Source organism: Notothenia coriiceps, unplaced genomic scaffold (assembly GCF_000735185.1).
Source record: "Notothenia coriiceps isolate Sejong01 unplaced genomic scaffold, NC01 NC01_scaffold00035484, whole genome shotgun sequence".
Lineage (NCBI taxonomy): Eukaryota > Metazoa > Chordata > Actinopteri > Perciformes > Nototheniidae > Notothenia > Notothenia coriiceps.
In genome coordinates this window covers 153,563-177,171 of record NW_011368185.1, presented here as the reverse complement: position 1 = coordinate 177,171, position 23,609 = coordinate 153,563, and the positions used below count along the sequence as shown (strand labels likewise).

Below are 23,609 nucleotides of genomic sequence, written 5' to 3'. Positions count from 1 at the left end.
ATTTATTTTTTTAAGATGAAGGTTTAACAATGTAGCCAGTGAACAATTCAAACAGTAAAATTCAGTTATTACTTCAAATGTCATTGAATTACATGAACCCACTACCTGCAGAGACTCAAAGCAACGATTCACTGTAGCAGTATTTATTCTGTTCTAGTATATGTTATATCTTATTATATTTACATGTGAGTTCTGGATTTACTTGGTCACTTGCCAACATTTAGATTTTGTATTTTATTTGACATGTAGATCACTGCAACATAATCCTGGACTATTTTATTTCTACTCAGTTTCTTCTTCTTTTTTTTTAAATGTGAATTATTCTTTCATGTCTTATTTGACTTGCCATAACACTGTAGGTTATGTGCAGAGACTCATGCAAGGGCGTGACTTTGTTAGAAAAAGTGGTGGGAACCATTTCTCCAGATTTAACATCAGCATAGCAGAAGACAAAAGATGTCCCTCCCCTGGGCGTTGAACCTCATGCACCTGCATGAAAAACCAATGCATAGACCTCTGGATCACCAATGTGTTTTTAAAACAATGAACGCCCAACTATAGTTCTCGTTGTGATGTGATTTTGAGTGCATTTTTACCTTCATTATAGTATATTAATATACTTTGATCTTCAGACTATTGCACTATTTGTTATTGTTTATGTCTTATATGCTGCATTGTTGGAGGAGCCGACATAAGATGTTCATTGCCATAACTACAATGTAGCTGTGCACCTTTGAATCTTGAATATGACAATCCAACCTTTGAATCTTGAATGGAGACAGTGTGACGCAGAGGGGCGCTGTTGTGGATGGTGCAGCTTTTGTTGCTGTGATGTGAGGTAAAAGGTCATCCTGTGTAACGTGTCAGCAGACTGTCACCGCACCGGTGTCAGTCACGCCACCCGTCGGCTTCTGCTGTTTCGGTACCTCAGCTGACCTCTCTAAGTTATATCTGTAAAATGGCCAAAAAGCGGAGAGAAAGACGGGAAAACGATGGTGCGTCCTCTGAACAGGAAGAGGTGAAGACAGAGGTGAAGACGGAGGATTCACCAGTACCGAAAGGTGGGTTTCGGCTTTAGTGGCTAACGGTTAACATCCATTTACAGCAAAGCAGGGGTGATGAAATACTTCTAGATGGACACAAATACATTTAGTAACTGAATAACCAGGCAACGTCATTCAGGAGCTAATGTTAGCTTGTTGTTGATTACACAGCCAGCTATCGTAGACAATTAGCCGATGGCTAGCGTAGTTACGCGTTAGCTAGAAAAAGATAACGCTTTAACGTTGAAGAAGCTAGCATACACCCCTGTGAGTGAGCTTTAGTAAGGGTGTGAACCTTATAACATGAACCTTAATGTTTAAACGAGATTAACATCCCTTTCTTAACAACTTGAGTTAAGCTACTTTCATTAACAATGAGTGTCAAACGACGAGTGGTGGGGGAAGTGTTCAGATCCTGTATTCAGATCAACCAAACTAGTCATACAACAACACATTGACCCTAACCCCAGAGAAGTACCAGGAAATACTAGGAATACTCTGTTACAGGTAGTCCTGCGTTCAAAATGTTACTCAAGTAAAAGTAGAAAATAATTGTCATCAAATTATAGTTAAAGTAAAAAAAAATGAATTATTTAGGTCAGCCCATTTCAGAATAATTTATAATATTATTTAATAATCATTTTAATTGTTATCAAAGCTGATAAATGTGTAACTTTCCTTACTTTGTATACTGCAGGGTAGCTTGTGAATTTAACTAAGTATTTTTAAGTGTTGATCATATTTCACATTAGTAATCCAAATCTGCTAAGTAACATAAGGTATTAAATACATTTAGTCGAGTAAAAGTACACGATGTACCTCTACATTTGTATTGGGGTAGAAGTACAAAGTAGCAAAAAGTTAAAATACTCAAGTAAAGTTCAAATCCCTCAAAATTGATTAAAAAATGCTTAGTTACTTTACACCAATGCCTAACCCAAAAATTGCACTTGCATTACAACAGTTGTCAGATATTTCGTAGTCGTAATAAATGTAGTCGATGCTGAAAAGTAGCCCCATTCAAGTCTAAATTGTACTATTATATTATTTTTTGCTGATGCATTAATATGTAGCAGTTGCCTTTTGTAATTGGTAGATATGCAGTTTATCGAACAATTTGATAAACTGTTTTGTATTTTAATCTATAACTTACTCTCACAACTTATATATTCATTGTATACAGTTGTCCTTTTTCCATGAAGTATTTAATGAAGCAATGAATTTACAGACACGCTCAGGAACAGTCTTTCTCAAGGGGGCTACTGAGTTCCCTGTAGGGGCCTGAACAGGTGATGCAAAACTCATTAGTTTATTACACGCGGCTCCCTGGTAGCTAGTTAGTCATTTTCTGAAGGATCATCTTGATTTAGTTGGTAAATAACTTATTCTCTTTCCCCACAGAGGTTAAGCACGCTGAAGGGGGCTCAGCACGCATGTCCCTCCTGATTCTGGTGTCCATCTTCACGTTCGCTGCCTCAGTTATGTACCTGGTCTACAGGAACTTCCCAGAGCTTCCTGAGTGAGTTGTTTTGTTGATTATTAAACTCGGTTAAATGATGGTGGGGAATTGCTCAACAATGGAAATAAAGACTTAGTAAGTATTCATAATTGGTACTGTAGGAAATAAAATGATGAAATGTAATCTAATGTTTTTTTTTAGGTTACACTTAAATTGTGATTTCTTTTTTTTCCACAATGCTGCTGCTTCTTAAGTGGAGAATGCACTACTTTGTCATTTTCAGTACCAGTAGGGCCAGCAATGTCAACTGACAGATTGGCAATAATAGACTTTCAACAATAAATGGTTCCATAAACCAATCAATTTCATGCAGTGTAACACATTTTGTGATTTGTACAGTTTTATTTTACTACTTTTTCACATTTTGTGATTTGTTTATAGTAGGGCTGCTCAATTAATCGTATTTTAATCGCAATTACGATTATGGCTTGCAACGATTACGAAAACAACGTAATCGAAATAAAACGATTATTATTTTTTTTTTTTATTATTATTTTTTCAATTTTTCAATTTTTTTTTTATTGGTTTTTCAGTTGAATTATACTTAAAGTTCAGGGGGTAATCAACTGTTAAAAACATACTGTTCACATTTTTTTCTCCAATAAATTGATGTTTTCAAAGTAAATGGATTATCGTTTTTAATAATCGTGATATCAATTATTGACCCAAATAATCGAGATTATGATTTTTGCCATAATCGAGCAGCCCTAGTTTATTTTACTATAACGTCTTGTCAAAGAACATGATTTAGACTCGGTAGGTAAGGTCATCCATTGACATGATACTCAAAATCCAGAGGTGACTGCAGCGCTTAGAGCGATCGGGTTCTGAATGTGCATTGTGAAAACATAAAATAAAATATGTTTTCTGTGAAGTATGTTTGATTAACGATTATAATTCGTATTTTTCAGTGATGAAATGGAGAAAATCAAGATACCAAAAGACATGGAGGATGCCAAGGCTTTGGGTACTGTGCTGTCTAAATACAAAGACACATACTACTCCCAAGTGTTGGTGGCCTACTTCGCAACATATATTTTGTATCCTTTGAGAATCTATGTTTCTACCTACTTATCTTAGCTTAGCTTGTCTGTCTGGTGAGGATGTTTTTAAAACTACCCTGATGAAATGTGGATCTTCAAAAACAGGTTTGCAGGGATAGTTTGTAGTCTGCCTTAGTAATAACTGAATGTTTTGCAAAGTTGTTTACCTTGACGCTTCTTTCAGCCTCCAGACATTTGCAATCCCAGGATCTATCTTCCTCAGCATCCTGTCTGGATATCTTTACCCTTTCCCCTTGGCTCTTTTCTTAGTCTGCTTGGTGAGTAAGCAAGGGTGGTATGAAATGTGGGATTAAAAACAAATGTTGTATTGTATGAGCAACTTTGCACTGAAATAGTTTCCACGAGACACACTTTGGTATGTAGGGATGTAGATCAACATGCTCTCTTTTGCAAGAATGGATCATGTCTCATAAACATACTTCTTTAATATATTTGTCAATGAAGTCATCATTTTAATCCGGCCGTCATTGGAGCAGACTACAGTGTGAAGGTCCTTCAACAATACCTATGCATTGGCTCTGCTAATATTTTTTAAGAAATTTTCTGTGACAAACGCACAAAATCAGAGTCTGTGAAGTCACGAAAAACAATATGGAAGCACCCTCCGGAAGTACAACAGGACGTCATGCGTATTTGTTGCATCCACTCTGTTTTGGTTGGAACAACCAGAAAGGGCACCAATAATGGGTGACAACACGGGGTCTCTCAGCCCTGTCTTTGAAACTACTAACTGTGTGTTCAACATCATTGCGAAAAGTTATGAATTCAAATGAAATGGTGGAAGATGAAGATAAATGTATTTGGAGAGGCTACATTTAAAATTGTTTTTTTTCCTTTTTTATTTCAAGAGTATGACAATATTTATAAGCAGGTTACAGATATATGTGTGTGTGTGTGTAAGTAACCCTTTTTTTTCTGCTCTGTTTTTCATCCGTTGGCAGTGCTCTGGTCTCGGTGCTTCCTTTTGCTATTTGCTATCATATCTGGTGGGCAGACCCATTGTCTACAGATATCTCACAGAGAGAGCAAAGAAATGGTCCCAGCAGGTAAGAGCCTTGCAATGTATTGTTTATAAAGGCTATGTTGGAAAGAGGAATTTTCAGTATGGGATCTCTCGAATTATATTAATATGTATTCATTATTAGGCAAGATTGTCCAAACTAATGCTGTCTAAAAGTACGGCTGTGCTGTAAATCCATGTGAAGATTTTTATTTTTTATATTATGGAGGCAGAAGCTGGTTTAATAAAATGTTTTATTTTGTAATAAGTTTTGTACTTGACTAGTAACTAGAGATGCGAGAACGACAAGGGTCCTCATACTGACTTCACAAATAGTATTTACTGGTAATGTAAAGCATATGACTAACTATACATTCACTTTTTGCTGGCAGGTCGACAAACATCGAGATCATTTAATTAATTACATCATCTTCCTGAGGATCACCCCCTTCCTTCCCAACTGGTTCATCAACATCACCTCGCCTGTCATCAACGTGCCTTTGGGGGTTTTCTTCCTCGGTACCTTTCTTGGTAAGTATGTCCATCCCTTCTGACTGTCTATAAATGATTTGCTGTATGATTTGTATTCACTGACTGACCTGAATTCCCCCTGGCTGATCCACAGGAGTGGCCCCGCCCTCCTTTGTAGCGATCAACGCCGGTACAACACTGTACAAGCTTACCACAGCGGGCGAGGCCGTGTCCTGGAACTCCCTGGCTGTGCTCGGTGTCCTCGCCGTGCTTTCCATCTTGCCCGTCTGCTTCCAGAAAAAGCTGCAGAAGAAACTAGAGTAGGAGATTATACACTTCAGCACCTCCTCTGCTGGCTGATCCCGGCATTCCCTTGCCCTCGGCTCAGGAACGTGCAGCTGTCACTCAAGTTGCCCCGCCTCCGTCTCATACAAAGCTGCCGGTGGTGGAACCTCCGATAACAAGCACTCGTCCACCACTCAATGCATGCAGTGGTGGGTTGCTCCTGATGTTAAATGTAAAATGGCCGCTGACTGCATACGTTTTTTTAAGTTTTGGTGGAGGATGTTCTTGATTTTGGCACATCTTGTAAATTAGTTAAATTTAGCTTTGTGTTTTTATTTAAGTCGCTGTTCATTGTTTTATGATTCTTGCCAGACAATTAAAGGTGCTACCCAGAGGATGTTGGAGTAAAACTCTTCGTTCTGATAAGTTTCAAGGGAAAAGACTGCTATAAACAATGTCATCAGTACCTTGTCGAGTCTGTTGCAGACACCACATTTTTTAATTACTGGAACTTTTACTAACGCATCTGCTTTGAAAGTAGCGCATTCCTTTCTACATCCTGTTTGTAGCACCTTTAACTACCACACCCTTTTTAATATTTATTTTTAAAATACTACGATTATAATAATCAAGTGTACCACCATAGCAATAACTGTTAAAAGTGGATTTTAGTTTTTAAATAGTAAGCTCGGATACCTGGCCTTGGTGAGCGTATGCAGCGTGAAGAGAGAGTGAAACTAGAGAAGGAAGGTGTGTGTCTTATCTTAGTAAGTGCTACTTCTGTGGCACGGGGTGAGTTTCCTGTTATTCTTTAAAAGGTGCCTGGATCCAGCCACATTTCACAATTTATTGTTCATTTTGGCTGACTTTTAATGAATGGACTAATCTGATGTAATATTGTTTTTACTGGACCTCTGTATTGTAGTATGCCGAACTCCAAGCATTTCCCATTTCAAATGAGTAACTAAGAAATTAACATAAATTCATCACACTAGATTTATGTGTTCAAAGATGTATGCAATGCAGAGAGCCAACATCAGCCAACATCATCTTGGGTTCAATTGTTACGCATATGTTGATGATCCCACAGTTCTAGTTGTGTCTTTCGCTCTCCCATGAAATTGTTTGCTATGCCAGCAGAAATTGAGATTTTGTCTGCACCGTGGACAGGGCGCCAGTGTTTGATGCACCGGTATCCTAGGTATAGTGCCCTCAGTAAGACTGTCAACAGGCTGAGCTACCTGAGCCCTACCTTGCTTTTTACTACTTCCATTCTTCAAATATAATATGCCTGATTTCAGTTTTCCCTAAATTGTTTTGAATGACTGATTTTTGAGTTATCCCTAAATTGTTTTGAATTACTTTTTCCTATACAAGCTTACTGAATGGTTTTATTTTTGTGCCTGTGTACCATTGTAACCTAATGCTGCTGCTTAAAAACACTCTGGATGTTTACTAGAGACGTTGATGCAGTGAATGTACATTATGGTAACTTATTCCGACACATTTTTATTAAATCTCGTAAAACATCAGATGTATAAAGCATAGGTGCATTTTGAGATTTCCTTTTTTTCCTTTGTTATATAGTGTGTACTACTGTCAGATTATTAACCTCTCAAGCCCAGATTCATAAACCTCAATTCATGTGAATTTTAAATGGCTACTGAGGATACTAATGTCGTAGCATATTCTGCTTTTATACTGAGTGCTACTTCTTTCAAAGACTGTTTGGCTGTTTTTATGTTTCTTACTGTTTTGAGAGTGTGCTGCATTGTACAACTAAGTTATATCGTATAATTGGAAAATTGCATCTTTACTAAAGTGGTGGAATTAATTGATTAAAAAACGACTAATCTCTCCAACAAATGTTCTTGAAAAGACATGGAAGATGATAGATTGTAATAGATTTTACTTCTCAATATGCTATATTATTTAAATCTTTACCAAAATATTTACTCAAACTGGATATATGAATGTTTTTTTACTTCTTTTACTCCATCAAAGATATAGTGAAGTAATTCTGTATAGCTCTCTGTTAACATTTCAAAAAGCAGTATTATTTGACTGAACAGCAATGTATTCCAGTATGAAGTGTTTACCGTCCTAATTGAGTTTATGTTTTTTTTATATTTAGTAAATCATTCAAATTATCTTTACAGAACATCATTGACTTTTAAGAGTGATGGAAACTGACATTTTAATTTATTTTATAAAACCTGTACCACAAAACCATTTCAGAATTTCTACAGCAGCATATCAGCCTGACAGAAAAAAGTGAGGTTAGTGCCGCCATGTGGTGATATTGTGACAACAGTGTGGCGCATGTCTGATCACTTATTGTTAAGACCTGGCTCAAAAGGCCTCAACAAAGAGGAGACACACCATAACGGTTTAACAAAGGATGTTTATTAAAGAAAGTAGTTCAAATTAGCCAAATTAATTAAGTGCAAAACAAATGAAGCATGAGGTGTGGATGTCAGTGGTATCAGTACTGTAAATGCAGGGTGAGGATTGCATGGACATGTATGAGTGTGAGAGTGTTGAAGTGAACAAAGTGAAGCAACTAAGATAACTCATAACATACTCAACCAAAAACCTATGCCTGTAGGGGAAAGCAGAGGGCAGAGAGAGGGGAGCAGAGGCTTTAAATAGCTGCAGGGCACCAGACCCAGGTGCCAGCACAGCCACACCCTCAGATGAACTCACAGGGGCATCACACTTATAAAATGCGTCAGTTAAGGGATTTACACAGTGAATGCATTTAGTAAAACTAAACATTAACAGAAATTACCAAACTGTTTTTTCTTTTTAATTAAAACTTGAAATGTTGATGAATCTGTAGAATAATGTCATGGACTTACAATATACGTTGGTTAAATGTGTTGATTTGTACTAAAATATAAACCTCACCTTTTGTGAACTGGACAATCAGACAAAGACTTAATAAACATTATCGCACCATTGTTTGTTGTAAACAAATTGCAGATAAACTGTACTGTTATTGAAAACCATTCCAGGGTAAAATGTGATACTCCTGATTGACGATAAACTCTTGAAAATAACAGGTTGCAGGTTTTTAATAAGGTCACTGAATCTCCTCAAATTATGCAAAAAATACGAAGTTTTGGAGGAATACATATTCATTAACATAATTTAAAAGCACTTTTTTATTGTGATACCAATTTCATAATTTGTGTGACAGTATAATATTTAAACTGTAGCCTACTGGTAAATGCTTATATTTGACCATGTATGTCTTTTGGGTGTGCATGTATTTTTATATATACGTTTTTACTTTTATATGTAGGTCTGGGTGAAACTAAAAACAGCAAAAGTGCATCATTGAATTGAGAGCACAATAACTGTGACTGTACTAGCGGCAGATCAGGTTAAGAAACATGTATGCACAAACAATATTATCCTAATGTTACTTTTTTGGTTTAAAGGGAGATGATTACAGCTGTTGTGCTGTTGATGGACCACAATGCATTTCGACTGCAACGCTCTGATTTCTATGGATGTGTGAAGCAGAGAACAACACAGGAAGTAAATGAATACCTTCTTCAAAGTAAAACAATAATTTGTTTCAACAAGAAGAGCTGGACAACACATCTCAGTGGACTAAATTAACAGAATAGGTCAAAAGTTTAACTCGTTATACATTTTACAAATATGGCAACTTTTACAGGCCTGTAGTTTTTGGGTGAAAGGAATGTGATGCTATAGCAAATTCCCTCAAAAATATTATGCAATCTTTTTTTAACAGATCGCAGCCTTACGGGACTCAACACATAGTTAAAGGTAATTTCGTCAAGAAGAACAATCCTCCTGCAAAATAATTATTGTAGGCCATCTTGAAACTGTGAGAAATGTGCCTGACTAAAACATTTAGCCTACTATAATTCAACCTTCATATATACAGTCTATGAATTCAACACATAAATACAACTTCAAATTAATTATAATTTCCAGTAAGCAACATAGAATACGACTAAATGTAAAGGTATTGCTAATAGTGGCACAGTATGTATGGTGCAAAATTAAAGTTTCTTTTTAATTTCTCACCTATATTTGTGAAGATTGTGTTTTATTGTGAAGGATGGCGGCCAGATGTACGGTAACCGTTCCTGGTAGCAGCAGGTTAGCTTACTGTCGGTACTGATTTTAGAGCTTCGCAGAAACGTAGCATCTCCTACGAGATGGCAGACAGAAATCACTTCTCCGAGTTTCTTTAATATGCTTCCTGTTGGGGGGAAAAGAGGACCACCGGACCTGTCTCAAAATGACCACCGGCTTCAGCTCCTGCTCCTGCCGGTTCGCAGATTATTTTGTGATCTGCGGACTCGACACCGAAAGCGGGCTGGAACCCGACGAACTGTCCGGTAAGCACATTAGCCATCACAGGGGTTGATGCTGTAGCGTATAAGACTGGAAAGAAGGGGTGTTATAACGTCATGTCACTGTTATTATTCAGCCGTTACTGTATCGTAACGTTGTTTGGTGTTCCCGTAACATGGTATATGTTGTTAACATTAACACACAGCGGACATCACGGCAGGCCTAACCCCTCTCCTCTCAGCCTGTTCCTCTCGATGAGGATTACTGCCTTGTTGTGTTTCTTTAACGCACTGACATGAATATTAATTCAATTCAAAGGTTTTCGATAAATTCCCTCATGGTTTTTACTCTATATACCAAAAGGGTTTGATGTTGGTTCTGCGCACGAATACATATTTAATGTGATACATCTCACAGTTAATTCAGACATTAGTGTTCGTTGATGGTATAATACAGATGTCGATATAATGTTATTACAACCGAGGATGTTGTCACGGTGGCTCGAGTTATGGGTGCATTCATTTGACATCTTGCTTTAATGTGACATACTTGTAGCCTACGCTGATAGTTTAGATGGTCATGATAATAAATATGTATATTACTTGATTATGCCTTTCAGGGTTGAGGTTATACATGCATTATTACACAAGAATACCAGGCGAACCAAACATATACAAAAAAGGGTTTAGACCTGAGGGTCAACAAATGTCCTTAAACTAAAATGTACCATATCCCCCATCGACCCCTGACATCCTCAGCATCGACCACAGATCCATGTCGTGTACTGTATGCAACCATCCTCCTCAAGTAACCCCTCAGAGGACACACCCTTTCCTTTACAAACAATTATAGTAATAGCGTTAACATCTAATACTAGTTCAATGGTCTGTGACACATCTGGTTCCTGTTTGATTCTGAGACTGTGACTTGTTTTTATCTTTTCAAATCCAAAATGAGCATGTCTTTGATTGAAAGAGAGGATTTGAAAATATATGTGCATGTGAAACTGTGTAACAACAACACATGCTTTTCTTTGCTATATTAGTCGTCAGCTGACTTTTCAAATACAGAATACATTATTGTTAGAGATTATATCATACTGTGGTATATTCCTTTTATTATTTCTGGGTTCACTTTGGGCACATTTTTTAATGTATTTTTGAGTGACTAGCTAATGGGTTAGGGTGGCGAGCAGTGACAGCTGACAGAAGGCACATGACAGGATATGGTACCATAACTGCACATTTCATCTAAAAAACCAGGCCTAACAAAGACATGCACATCCATTCTGTTTTGGCACAAAACCTGTCCATCCAAATCTTGTTTGCTAATGATTGCTTTGTTATTAAGTCTGTTTTTGGACGCCAGGAAGAGTAGCTGCTGCAGGGCTGTCGCTAATAGGGTTGAAGATATTCAAAGTATTATAATATACAGATATAGGACATTAACATTATAGGCTGAGAAAACAGCATTTTCTATAATTTCTTGAAATGACAACAACAATACACAATTATTGAAATATATGTAGCTTGTCGATAGGTTTGTTATTACAGCTCTTCTGTCATTTTTAGATGTGTATAAATATCTGTCTAAGATATTGACGCCTTTAGATTAAATGAAACATGAAAGCCGCTTACTAGAGCCAGAGTTTTGTTTTTCTGTTGTGAGCTACTAACATGTCTCTGTGGTTAAGGACCGGATCTGGATGTAGATATGAAAGGCTCCTTTTCATACACCATGGTTCTTTCTTACAGGTGATTAAACACTAATAAAATATAGTCATGAATATTATATTCCTGAGAACAGATCACCCTAAATATATACACTCTTTGTTTACAACACAATAATGAATAGAGAAGACTCTGTTTTCTCTATTCTGTGTTCTCTTTTGTTTTTGTGATTTATTGACTGTGACTCAGCAGGTAGTGAGAGGCCATTTGTTTCCTTGAAAGAAAGTTATTTTCTCCTCAAAGCAATAACTTCATATACTCAACCCTTTCTCTTGCTATGTTTTGACTTCCGTTAATTCAAGTTCCTTTTTACAAGTTGAGTTAAAATGTACTTCAAATTGAAAGTGCTATCCAAAGATGTTCAAGAGAGTAAATGTATATAAAAATGTCCGACAAACAACACTTAAGTAGTCTTCCTTCAAAATGTGGTTTAGATTACAACCATAGTAGCAAAATGAGGAAGGCTCTCTGACACTAAAATGCGTGAACACCATGTTACTTTTTTACACCAACACAGGTCTTTGTATATCTTTTATCTTAAATCTACCCTTAAGATTTGGTGATCAGGGTTTTTTGAGATCTCTGACTAGACAAAACCGTCACCGGCTGACAGCTTGCACAGAACGAGACTTTGTGGTCAAACTTTATTGAAGCTGTTCTACTTACTGCATGTTGCTGTTGTTTTCTGTAGATAAGAGGTTAGGGGTTTGCCCTTGTAGACTTTCAGTTTTAGTTGACGAGAGGAAATAGTGTGGAAATTCCATTGTTACAGGTTTCAGCTAAATGTCCCCTGTGGTATACCAAGAACTTCTAGGAATATGTCTTGGTAGTTAAGGCAAATGCGGGGAAACTCTGCAAACAAACCTGTAAAATTACAAAAGGTTTGTCAACAAATTCAAGTGCTAACTTTGCAAATGTTACCAAGAGTAGATGTTTTTTCAAAATACTTTAAACTATGCCCTTAAAAAAAGAAATGTAAGGCTAACTAGTAAGGATAGTCACTTGGGAGCCTTACTCACTAAGTAATAATACTAATCAATGAACATAGGACTAGATTTGATTAAATTATAAAACGCCCAATGATTACAGCACCTTTTATTATTTTGTATATATTTAAAGTTACCTTGCCCCGAAATGTACTGACAAAACTGTTGCTAGATACTTCAAATTAAATCAAACACTCTGGTGGTTTTCTCAAGTGACGTTGCAGAACCTAGGTATGTTCCTCTTTTTAATAAGATGCAATCATTATTCATGTACAGTGACACACAAAGAAAGGACAAAACTTCCTCTAATAAGCACAGTGTTTGGCAGGAGGACCTGATTAGCATATGTATGACCCTGAGCTTCACAGGGGACACTGGAAACACAGGCAGCTGAGGGACATAAGTACACTCGCACACAGGCTCCGCTTATTCAAATGCTAAATATCCTTTTGAATTTCCCAGGCCGCCTCTCTCTCCCAATCCTACTCAGCAAACAAATGGTGATGAATGGCTCCACATGAAAGCTGGCTTTAAATGCATAATGTTGCCCTTCATATTTCCACTCAGTTGCTTACTTATGGTTCTGTTAAAGGTCTCCTGTCAGTGTTTTTAAAATCTGCCTGATCATTTAACATTAGGGACATTTTGAATGCAATTTGAAGATTCATTACTCCAAACGGCTTAGAGGCTGCAGTGTACCTTGCTATTCATAATCAAAAATAATACAAACTTAGAAGTGGACCGTATTTATGCATGTGTGGAGAAAACTGACAATACAATCTGCAGAATAAGTCCAGTTACTTTAAGACATCATATAAATCTATAATCTTTTTTTATTATTAGTTGAAGACCTGTGTTTCTGTGTTAAGTAACATTTAGGATATCATTAAAAGAAGTGGGAAATGGGAACAGAGTGTGGAATCTGTCATGGTTGTCAGTCACTAGCTTGGATGGTTTACTTTCTTCCCCGTCACGGTGTAGTAATTAAACCTGCACATTCCTGTTCAAAAGGCTGTTTCTCTGTAGTCCGATCCTCTGGCTGCCAACAGATGTTTCCCGAGCTGAATTTCCAGGCTGTCATCATGTTACATCAAAGCAGCATCCGTTCAAGATGTCTCATCGTCTGTGTTTGAAATTCTCTTTATCTTAATTTTCTTTCACAAGTTAATCATAAAAGGCGCAATTGGTATTATTTGTATTACTATATTTACATATCTACAAACATTATGGATGGTAAAAGAATTAAAACAGCGTTAGAAGATGTTAAATAGTAGTTATTGAGAAGTTTGGTCATTGCTGTTTTTTTCTAACAGCAGACTTTGTAACATGTCAAAGTAGGAAAAACAAATTAGCTTTTTAATTGTTTTGTTTGTTTGTCTATGGATGTAGCAACAAACTGCTGTAGTTACAATGATCAACAACCTAAAATGTTCTAGTTGAAATGATAAAAACACTTTGTAGCCATTAGTATCAATATCAGAGACCTGTTCTGACCTTGTTATTATACATCCATGGTTTTGACTGACTGTTTTAACAATATAAATTACAATGTTTGCAGCCTCATTAGATAAGTTGCTACACTAAACAGATATTGCAGCATCATTTGTTGGTAGAATTGTTCATTTGCTAAGGTAATAGTAAGCAAATCAACATATATAATAGTAAAAGATCATTTGTACATGCTATTGACCTTATCCATACCTCGATGTTGTCAGCTTGGAGTTTTGTTGCAGTTTCTTTGGCAAGATAATAATCTTCCACATTTGGTATCATTTGAGTGTCTGAATGAGTAAGATACTATAAATATAATAAGTGGGGTTTCCAGGTCCAGCGCAATTAAAGGAATTCCTTCCATTTTGATATCTTTGACAGTTACCTAACCACATGTTTTCCCTTAAGCTAGACAAGAAACAGGAAGCTGGTCCTTTGGCAGCCAGCCTGTAAGTGGTGTTAGGCACTCATTTATATGAAGAAAGACAGCGTTGCCAGTGTGCCAGTTTCAGTAAATTAAAGTGCCAGTTTTGAAACCTTTCCAAGTGACCAAGTGAAACCTTACCAAGTGATACAAAAGTCCTAGAAAAACTACTATATTGTCTCTGTTGGGAGTACAAGCTGTAAAGGCTGGGAGTTTAAGCTGAGAGTGAGTTATCATGTCTTGTCAGTGCCTGGTCCTCTGGGTGAATAAGTGTCGAGGTTTCTGCTGCTGAGCTGTTTTGAAGCATTAGCGGGGTCTTCAGCGAATTCAGTGAAGTTGAGTCGTGCTTGAGTATATATGTTCTAGTCAGAGAAGTACATCCCTTCATGTCTGAGCCTAGTGGACCCTGCTACAGTAGGTGTGAGGGTGTATGAGTACAGGAGGGGTGCAGAGCTGTGGGTGGTCCCTGGCTGACAGGAACAAGGAAAACGGCGAGGAGCCAGAACTCAGTGACGCCGTCCTCCCACTACTACCGGTCCACACATGGCATCACAGTCCACTGGAACATATGACAAATCAAGAAATTGTAGAGTTTATTGGTGATCATTTTGAATAGTGTGTTTCGGTAGTTAGCTTTTAATTAGCTCTAATTTGCAGGTGAAGTTTGAAAGAATGAACACCTGTGTAGCCCACTTCACCTGAGCATGGTCACAGGAGCAGGGAAAGGCACCTCACTGTGATAGGGTCATCCCATGTGAGAGCATATGTTATTTATTTGTCCTATTATTAGTATGAGTAAACATGTGAAAGTAGAGGTCTATAGGGATAACACTACTGTGGATTATCATTTGTTTTCCTCTGCCATTACATTTTTCATTTTTACATTGGATGTTTACATTTCAGTTTTTGTTTTGATTTGACCATTTTCCATTTCAGGAGTTTTCATTCCTATTTTACAAATTAATTTCTACATCAGATTTTCCTTTTATTATTTCTTTTTCTTATCCTTTCCTTATGGTTGCTGTTGTAGCAAAAAACTGGACAAGTCCCCTTAGAATATCCCAACCCTTATGCTCCAAAAAGAAACATGGGATTCTCCCAATCAACAACTTGAATGTGTTAATGCAGAGGCCTGAAAGAATGATGCGTCATACATATGGTGTTTAAAAACGAATTCTGGAGCCGTTACAGTGGTATACAAATGGCAAAGAAGTGATAAGGACTGGACAATCTTTTCCCTGTTGCTACTAATCTTGATAATCTCACAATCCTGTGATGGTGGACATTTATATCCCGGGATTAATTTCTACCCTTTGGGCAGTACAATACAAAGTAACCAACAGATCAAACCACTCAATCCTTAACACCCTACTTCAAAAAGGATTCTCAGTAAATCCTCTCCAAGATTAAACACAAGTGCTTTGTTCAAACAAATGCAGAGAATTACAGCAATCATTAGGAAAGAGAGTTGAGAGAGTCATCATTTCTTGCATCTCTGTGTTTAACCATTAAGTCGTTTTAAGTGCAATGGAAATGTCTTTACCTCACCCTTAGTACACAGGTTACACGGGTCTAAGAGCAGCTTTACTTTAAAGCTAATGTTGCTTTGAATAAATATATGTTTCTACCGGCAGAACTGTTCCATTGGTGCTTGGGGAAATGCCATGCAAGAAGAGGAAACAGCAGAAAGCATTGCCTGGTTACATAAAGGATGTTTTTAATGTAAAAAGTGAGATAATCTGACTCAGCTCCAGGGCTAGACAGTCAAGAGCAGCCATTCACTCAGCAAACCTTATGGCTGTCAAGTGATCGGATACACACGCTTGAACAATTTGCCGCACATTAAGATGTTTATTCCACATGTGACTAAAAAAGGGAACATGTTGAAAATGTATTTAAATGTGAAAGAATGTCTTGTGCTCTACATGCCACCTTATAAATCATTACATTACATGCTATTTAGCTGACACTTTTATCCAAAGCGACTTGAATAGTATCTAAAGACCGACACGAAGAACGCGTTGGATTCTCAATAATTTCCATCACCCTGTAGCACTCCGAATTCATTCCTACTGAAGAAATGAATCCTAAAAGATTATATTAGATTTATTTAAAGGCTCAGTAAATCCTGAAAATGGCTCAAAACTGCCTGCCAACTAATGACTTCAGCCTCTGCTTTACTTTGTGCTAATTAGCAATGTTGGCATGCTAACAGCTGGTAAACCAAGATGGCGAACCTGCCAAACATTATAGCTATCAAGCATTAGCATGATAGAACCGTCAGTGTGGGCATGTTAGCGAGCTGACGTTTAGCATTTAGCTCAAAGGAGCCCTGCGCAGTGTCACAGAGCTGCACGCATGGCTGCTTACTCTCTGTGGAGAGATATGATCCACATCAGAGCAATATGGATTTGCATGATCTCCAGATGAGAGGAAACTACAACACAGAACACTGTATCTCTGAATCATGACCCACCTGACAGGGACACGCTAACGTCCTGTGGCTGTGTGCTGCTTGTTCTCAGACAGCTGTTGGGATATGGTCACACAAACTGAGAAGTGATGCGCTGCCCATCTAAGACCAGGCTTTTAATCATATTTTTGTTTTATTTGTTGTGTAGCTTTATGCCAGTATATAGAGGCTACTAAATTCAGAGATGGGGCCAGAGGAAATTTGGCGGGGGCAAATGAAGGTAACCCTCCCACCACACACACTCCTCCCCTGCTAAACCTGAGCTCAGCTTTAACCCTTCAACCTTGTTTTTTTTTTTTTACTCAGCAGCCCCTTTTTTGTTACTTCAAATTCTGAGTTTCACAATTATTTTCTGCACAGGTGTGGGGACCCTCCCTTTCTATGTTGCGCTCTCTGTTTTCTCTCCTCCTGATTTTGACCCTCCCCTCCTCCCTCACGCCCCCCAGCAGCAGCTGAACAATGAGCTGATGTTTGACTATCCCCGCTTCTGTTTTTCTCACACACACTCAAATCCAGTGCTGCCTGCGCTGGCAATGCTTGGTCAGTGTTTACTCTCCCCCCACACTCTGAATGACTTTTCAGTACTGCCTTGGTGTGTGCATCACTTCTGCTTAATTCTGGGTTCAAATCAGCTCAAGTTGTGCTTTCTGTGATTGATTATTTTGTGTGTTCCTTTGTATTGCCATTAAAGCTGTCAGGAAGCATAAGATCCACAAATTCAATGATATATTTTGGATTATTATTTTTGCTTCCTTGTTATTTATTTGATAGTGTTAACTCTCTAGAGCAGGATGCAAATGACAGCTTTATATGATGCAATCTTCCTCTCAAAACAAATATGCTGACTTGCTCTTTTCTCTATAGATGCGCCTGGCACTATAAACCTGCTTCTGATCAGATTGTTCTTTCTGCTCCTCTATCAGCATCTGGAAACCTGTGCTAACTGTTTTTTCTCTTTTTTTGTTGCCGTCTCTCTGTTTTGTTTTATTTGCAGGTGAGAATTTTGAGCAGAGTCCATTACGAAGAACCTTTAAATCCAAAGTCCTAGCACATTATCCAGAAAATGTCGAGTGGAATCCATTTGACCAGGACGCTGTTGGCATGGTATGATCTCTTAACAGTTTTAACATTGTATTATTATATTTGGAGAATAAAAGCATGGGGTAAACGGTTTGTCTGGCTCTGTCCTGTCTCTATAAAACGTTGGCAAATTTCCTTTTGAATCCAGCTCTGTTATTATCGATTTAACTCAAACAGAAAGGGGCAAAACAAGATTACCCAAAAATGCTATTCCTTTAAAGTGGACCTATTATGCAAAATCCACTCTTTCCTGTCTTTCATACATAAACATGTGTCCCCTCTGTGTAAAGAGATTCTGAACGTTTGAGGAAAAAAGATTCTCTCTCTTTTTGTCCTGATCCATTTATATAAAAACCTGTCTGAAAATGATCTGATCAGATTTAGGCCACTTTATGATGTCATAACGATTGTTTGGCTTATGTAACCATTAGCCAATCAGCAGCCACCTTATCACCTGAATCTCCTCCTAGAGCACCATTGTGTTATTTTTAACCAATTATCTCTCAGAGGGGCGTGGGGAGTGGCTCCTTATTTTCATCTAAAGTAAAAGACAGAGAATCAGCACTTTTGAAACAGGGCTGAAACAGAGGGGTTTATGGGATGCTGCAGTGCATGATCTGTTTGGTATTTCGAGCCAAACACTTCAGAGACATGTTTTGTATATAACTGAGAACTACAATATATTGATGAAAAACAGTATAATAGGGGACCTTTAAGTAAGAAAACAAAATCATGTGAAATAGGTTGTGATGTTTTCTGATATCCCCTCTCTTTTCCCAACATCCTGCTGCCTTCCCTGTCCGTCCTCTCGCAGCTCTGTATGCCGAAGGGTCTGGCGTTCAGGACGCAGGTTGATTGCCGGGAGCCTCAGTTCCACTCCTACATCATCACCAGAGAGGACGGCTCTCGGACCTACGGCTTCGCCCTCACCTTCTTCGAGGAGGTGACCAGTAAGCAGATCTGCAGTGCAATGCAGACTCTTTACCACATGCACAACGCAGAGCAGTACGACATCTTACACACTCCCACCTCCCCACTGGGCCTCGAGGAGCTGCGGCGCCCCCACATCTCCCAGACTCGCCCCGTGCTCCACGCGGCGCCCGCCATCTCCCGCCTGCAGCGCTTCAACTCGTATGACATCAGTCGCGACACACTGTATGTGTCGAAGTGCATCTGCCTGATCACACCCATGGCCTTCCCTCAGGCCTGCAGGAAGGTGCTGAAGCAGCTCCATCAGGCGGTCTCCTCCCCTCTGCCCCCGCCCCTCCCTCTTGATAGTTTCATCTACAACATCCTCTACGAGGTGCCCCTGCCACCCTCCGGGCGCTCCCTCAAGTTCTCAGGCGTTTACGGGCCCATTGTTTGCCAGAGGCCGAGCACCTCTGAGCTGCCACTCTTTGACTTTCCCATCGGTGAAGTGATACATCTGCTGGGGGTGGAGAACGTTCTCCAGTTGTTCACCTGTGCCCTGCTCGAGATGCAGATACTGCTCTACTCACAGCGTAAGTCCCTGCTACTGTTACACTCAATGTTTTCATGGAGCCTTTAGCATCCTGTCCCATTAGGATGCATTGATTACAAGTACCTATTGCATACTGATCACATTACAACATTATTTAAACGAATACATAGACAAGCTGTCAGGGTTACATCCTGTATGGAAACAATTCAATAACTCTATACATGTTTTCTGAAGAGCTGGAAGCAAGGAAAATCCTGCATTATCTGTAACAGCTGTTGTGAGGTCATGTGATCCTGTTGGTGGGGGCAGTCTCAGGAGATATGTCTGCAGCTGGGAGACATATCAGTGTCCTGGCATGAGCATAGAGATGATCTGGGGACCTGGTGGTACGGTGATACGGTGGTGTAGCTGCAAGGCCTCCGTCCCTGTTAATACATTTTGGAGGGATGAATTACAAAATATATATTGTAATAAAGATAATTTGTGCTGAAAAGCCAACCTTCCGACATGCACTTTAGACTAGTTTATTAAAGCCCTGAGGATAAACTAGCAGACAGTTTTGTTAATGCATGCAACTTGAAGTTTGTTGCTTAATTCCCCAGGGGTTAATAGAAGCACCATTACCAAATGAAGTCTTCAGGGGCCAAAACATAAACATATTTGGCTGCTGAGCTCCTTATGCAACATCATACTTTCCATGGTCTGTTTCACTTTGAGTCCTACACCTAGAAAAGAAGTGCAGTCAAAAGAAAATGTCACTCCTTGAGATTTTAGAGTTTGAATATGTCTGGGTGGTCGTATAGGAACAAAAGCCATGTCCTTAAGACAAGGACACATGTTTGATATTCATGGGGGTGGAACTGTTATCCAAGACATTACATAACCTGTTGAGTGTTTCCATTAAAGTGATGCAGTGAGTGGGAGTAGCGGCCTGTGTAAATGTCGGCCCCCCCTCACCCATCACCGGCAGCTCCTTCTGCCAGGACTCGCTTGTGAAGTGTGTGTCTGTGTGTGAGGTTCATCTGCCCTGCATATTTGAGCTGGGAAACTATAATCAAATCAAAATCAAATCAACATTTATTATAGCCCCAAATCACAAGAAAGGCCACAAATGGCTGTACAAAGCAAACAAAAGCAAAATGCAATTATAAAACATTATAAAAACATTATACATCAACATATATACAGACTTCTTTTGGGTGATGATGTGCGATCTATCCAAAATAAACAGCAAGAGTCTGACGTTTAGATACTACATTTTTAACAGAGCTTTTGGATGAAAAGGGTTAAAAAAAAACAACCCTTTGGCTTTCCACAATGCAGACAGCTCCATCCTTAATTGCTCTGTAAAGATTGAATTAATCCAAGCCATCCTTCGCTGAGCAGAATAGTATTTTAGACACCATCGAAAGACTGTATGTGTGAGTGTGTGTGTGTATGAGAAACTCATAAGGATGCCCTTGGTCTAGTGTGGTGATTGGATCCATTACAATGGCAAGCCAAATGGTTTACAAAACGCCAGGGGCCGGGGTGGGGGGGGGTGAGCTCTTAGGGGCTTAGGGGGGACCAAAGCTGTGGAGTTGCTAGGTAACCCGGAGATAGGGAGGTTGGCAGTGATGCAGGATGATTATTATTGGTTGGATGTGACATCATGCCTTTTTTCCCCCGTGAGGCTGATCACTGCAGAACGTGTGAAACGTGTTGTGTAGAGTTAAGCCCTGGCAATCTTCCTGTGAGAAGAAATAAGGGGCTGTTCGAGAAAGACTCTACTTGTTAAACCCACACACACACACACACACACACACACACACACACACACACACACACACACACACACACACACACACACCACACACACACACACACACACGCGCACACACACACTAGAAGGAAAGGGATGCTTTGCAAATAATGCGACCACTGTGTAGTGTATTATGTGCTAAAAATAGCACTGTAATTCACATTTCTTATTAAGGTTTATTATGTAACTTTTCCTAATTAAATGTCTAAAAAAAGACTAGGAGTATATTATATACTTTGTAGAGTTGTGTGCATGTATTTTATATTATACAAAATATTTCCAGAAATGTATAATCGAGCTATAATCATCGTAGTTTTATTCAAGGCATATTTCTTTTGATTTCCTGTTAATGGCGTCACATTCCCTTTGCCCGCATGCGTCAGTGTTGTAGACATAAATTGACTTTTATGAGCCTCATTTTTAAGATCTTGGTCTGTTTAAAGAATATATATTTTTAACTTATTAAGGATTTGGTCGTTGGTAATCTGAATCTTAATTAACGGGAGAAACATAGCAGTGGCTCGGCTCTCAACCCGTTGTCCACGGAACAGATGGCAGAGAAACACTGGTTTTTCAAATGAAGCTTGTTTATTCTGTTTGATCAGTTTAGTCACTGTGTTGGCTTGTTTTGGAGAGTTTGAGTCCTCTGGGGATACTTCAGCTATGTTCCCTTCTGAATGATTAACAATGAAAGAATCCTCCCAGGGAAAAACTGACTGCAATGACTATAATAGTTGTGAAAAAAATAACTCCCATGATCCCACGCTACTTCGCAACGCCGCCAAATTCTGTCTTTTTTTATTATTTGGATTGAGGTACTCCTTGCAGCAAAAGAATAAGACATAGCGTGTAATTAAAATTTATACAAAAGACCAGTATATACATAAATATAAATAGTTCTATATATATATATACAGCCATAAAATAAATAAATAGTTGAATGCTGTTTTCTGCTTCTCCCGTTGTTCTTAAACAGGAAGCTCCACATGTGTCAATCATGTGTCAACTATTGTGACACACTACAATTAAGCCCCTACTTTTGTATTATTGAACTTTCTGTCTTTATGTAATTTGTGCAGTTGAGAGTGACAGGGTAGTTGAGGGGAGAGGAACATTAACAGAGGATGTTGCAGTTACACAATCAACATTTGATTTGCAGAGAAGCTTCATTTCCATTTGCGGATCACTTTCTTAATTTAGGAATTATGCCAACTTTGAGATTTTCTGACAGTAAAGACCAAACTATTAATCGATAAATGAAGAAAATAATTGGCAAACACCTCTGCAGGATCCACAACATTTGTTATTGTTGGCTTTTCCCATTCACTTCTGACCATATGAAAGTGTTCATGGAACAAAATCAATAAGTAGTGTCCATGGTACAATCTGACATATAAAAACAGAAACAAGCAAGTTCTTTGATCAGAGTAAAATAAAAAGACATGCAGCCGTTTCACTTCTGTGTGTATTGTTTGCCTTTTCTGCATCAATTTGCTCTCAGTATGGAAGCTAAACAGGCCAAGCATCACTTCAAATCAAACCTGCTACTACCAGTTCTCAGTGGGGGCATTTATATATAGTGTTCATGGCATGTATGTGGGTATATATAAGCAGCAGTACTTGACCTTTTGTTAGCCATGCTAAAGTGGTTTGTTGTTATTCTTGTTATGGTGGCCTAGTTTAGAAAAGCACTGGTGATGTTAGTATTCTTGTCTCCATCCTGGGAGAGGAAGCCTGCTGAGAAGAGGGGAGGGGGGAGGGAGGCTCAGGGGGTGAGAGTCTCCTCTCATGGACCAGCACATGACCAAATGAAGTAATGGCATTTATTCTGGCACCATAACAGGAGAGGCAGAGCTGCTGCTGCTGAATGCACAGTAGGTGTCAACAATTGGATAGAGCAGGAATGCAGATGAGGAGGCCTGGACACATTTTTACATGTATACCAACCCTTAGCATGAAGGAGTGTTGCGGTGTGAAGTAATGAAAAAGGAATGTAACGTCAGTCAGAGGACCAGCTGACTGTAGCTGGATCCTCTAAAAGGATGCAGCTACAAAGGTCTTCTGAGGACTTCTTCCTATATGTCTTGGTCCTGCCAAAAAGGTTAAGGCTGTTAAGAATCTCAGAAATGTCTTAACACATTTGCATGAGATATCGGCTTGCTAGGACAAATGTGGACTTCCGATCAACTGCTAACATTTGGACGCAGTTTGAATGTCATTACAGTTAATATCTTTGCCATTTATCACCACTCCACTCCCACATTTACAGAACAAAGATAAACAAAGACGACCAGACTTACGAGTTAGCACTGTTGTAGGGTTGGGTGTTTTCCCCTTTAGCATGTTAGTCCACTTTGTATTCACACTATGCCTTTTCTCTGGTATCAAAAACTGCTTCTTCCGGAGGCGTCATGTTGTACTCATGACCCCAGCCAACTGGGG

General features: G+C 38.8%; 2 protein-coding genes across 3 annotated transcripts in view; both read left to right on the top strand.

Moving 5' to 3' along the window:
• Positions 1–847: 847 nt before the first annotated feature.
• Positions 848–7,239, top strand: tmem41b (transmembrane protein 41B). Its single transcript, XM_010791492.1, has 7 exons — positions 848–1,061; positions 2,445–2,562; positions 3,474–3,602; positions 3,790–3,883; positions 4,568–4,672; positions 5,019–5,157; positions 5,252–7,239. Exons 1-7 carry the CDS (start codon positions 959–961, stop codon positions 5,419–5,421), a joined length of 858 nt encoding a protein of 285 aa, XP_010789794.1. The 5' UTR covers positions 848–958; the 3' UTR covers positions 5,422–7,239.
• A 2,309-nt stretch (positions 7,240–9,548) lies between these two features.
• dennd5a (DENN/MADD domain containing 5A) overlaps positions 9,549–23,609 on the top strand; it is a 31,729-nt gene continuing 17,668 nt past the window's right edge. Inside the window, exons 1-4 of one of the 2 annotated variants that reach the window (XM_010791489.1) lie at positions 9,549–9,764; positions 16,973–17,044; positions 17,819–17,928; positions 18,719–19,406. In XM_010791489.1, the coding sequence (XP_010789791.1) occupies positions 9,665–9,764; positions 16,973–17,044; positions 17,819–17,928; positions 18,719–19,406 (970 nt within the window). In that variant the 5' untranslated portion in view covers positions 9,549–9,664. The remainder of the gene's footprint in view (positions 9,765–16,972; positions 17,045–17,818; positions 17,929–18,718; positions 19,407–23,609) is intronic. The other variant, XM_010791491.1, reaches the window with a different exon arrangement.

Excerpts from the sequence above, each read along its gene's own strand:
- tmem41b (XM_010791492.1), top strand. The coding sequence starts at position 959 with ATGGCCAAAAAGCGGAGAGAAAGACGGGAAAACGATGGTGCGTCCTCT. Across the intron at positions 3,603-3,789 it reads TACTTCGCAACATATATTTT|CCTCCAGACATTTGCAATCC; the intron begins GTATCCTTTGAG and ends CGCTTCTTTCAG. Across the intron at positions 4,673-5,018 it reads CAAAGAAATGGTCCCAGCAG|GTCGACAAACATCGAGATCA; the intron begins GTAAGAGCCTTG and ends TTTTGCTGGCAG.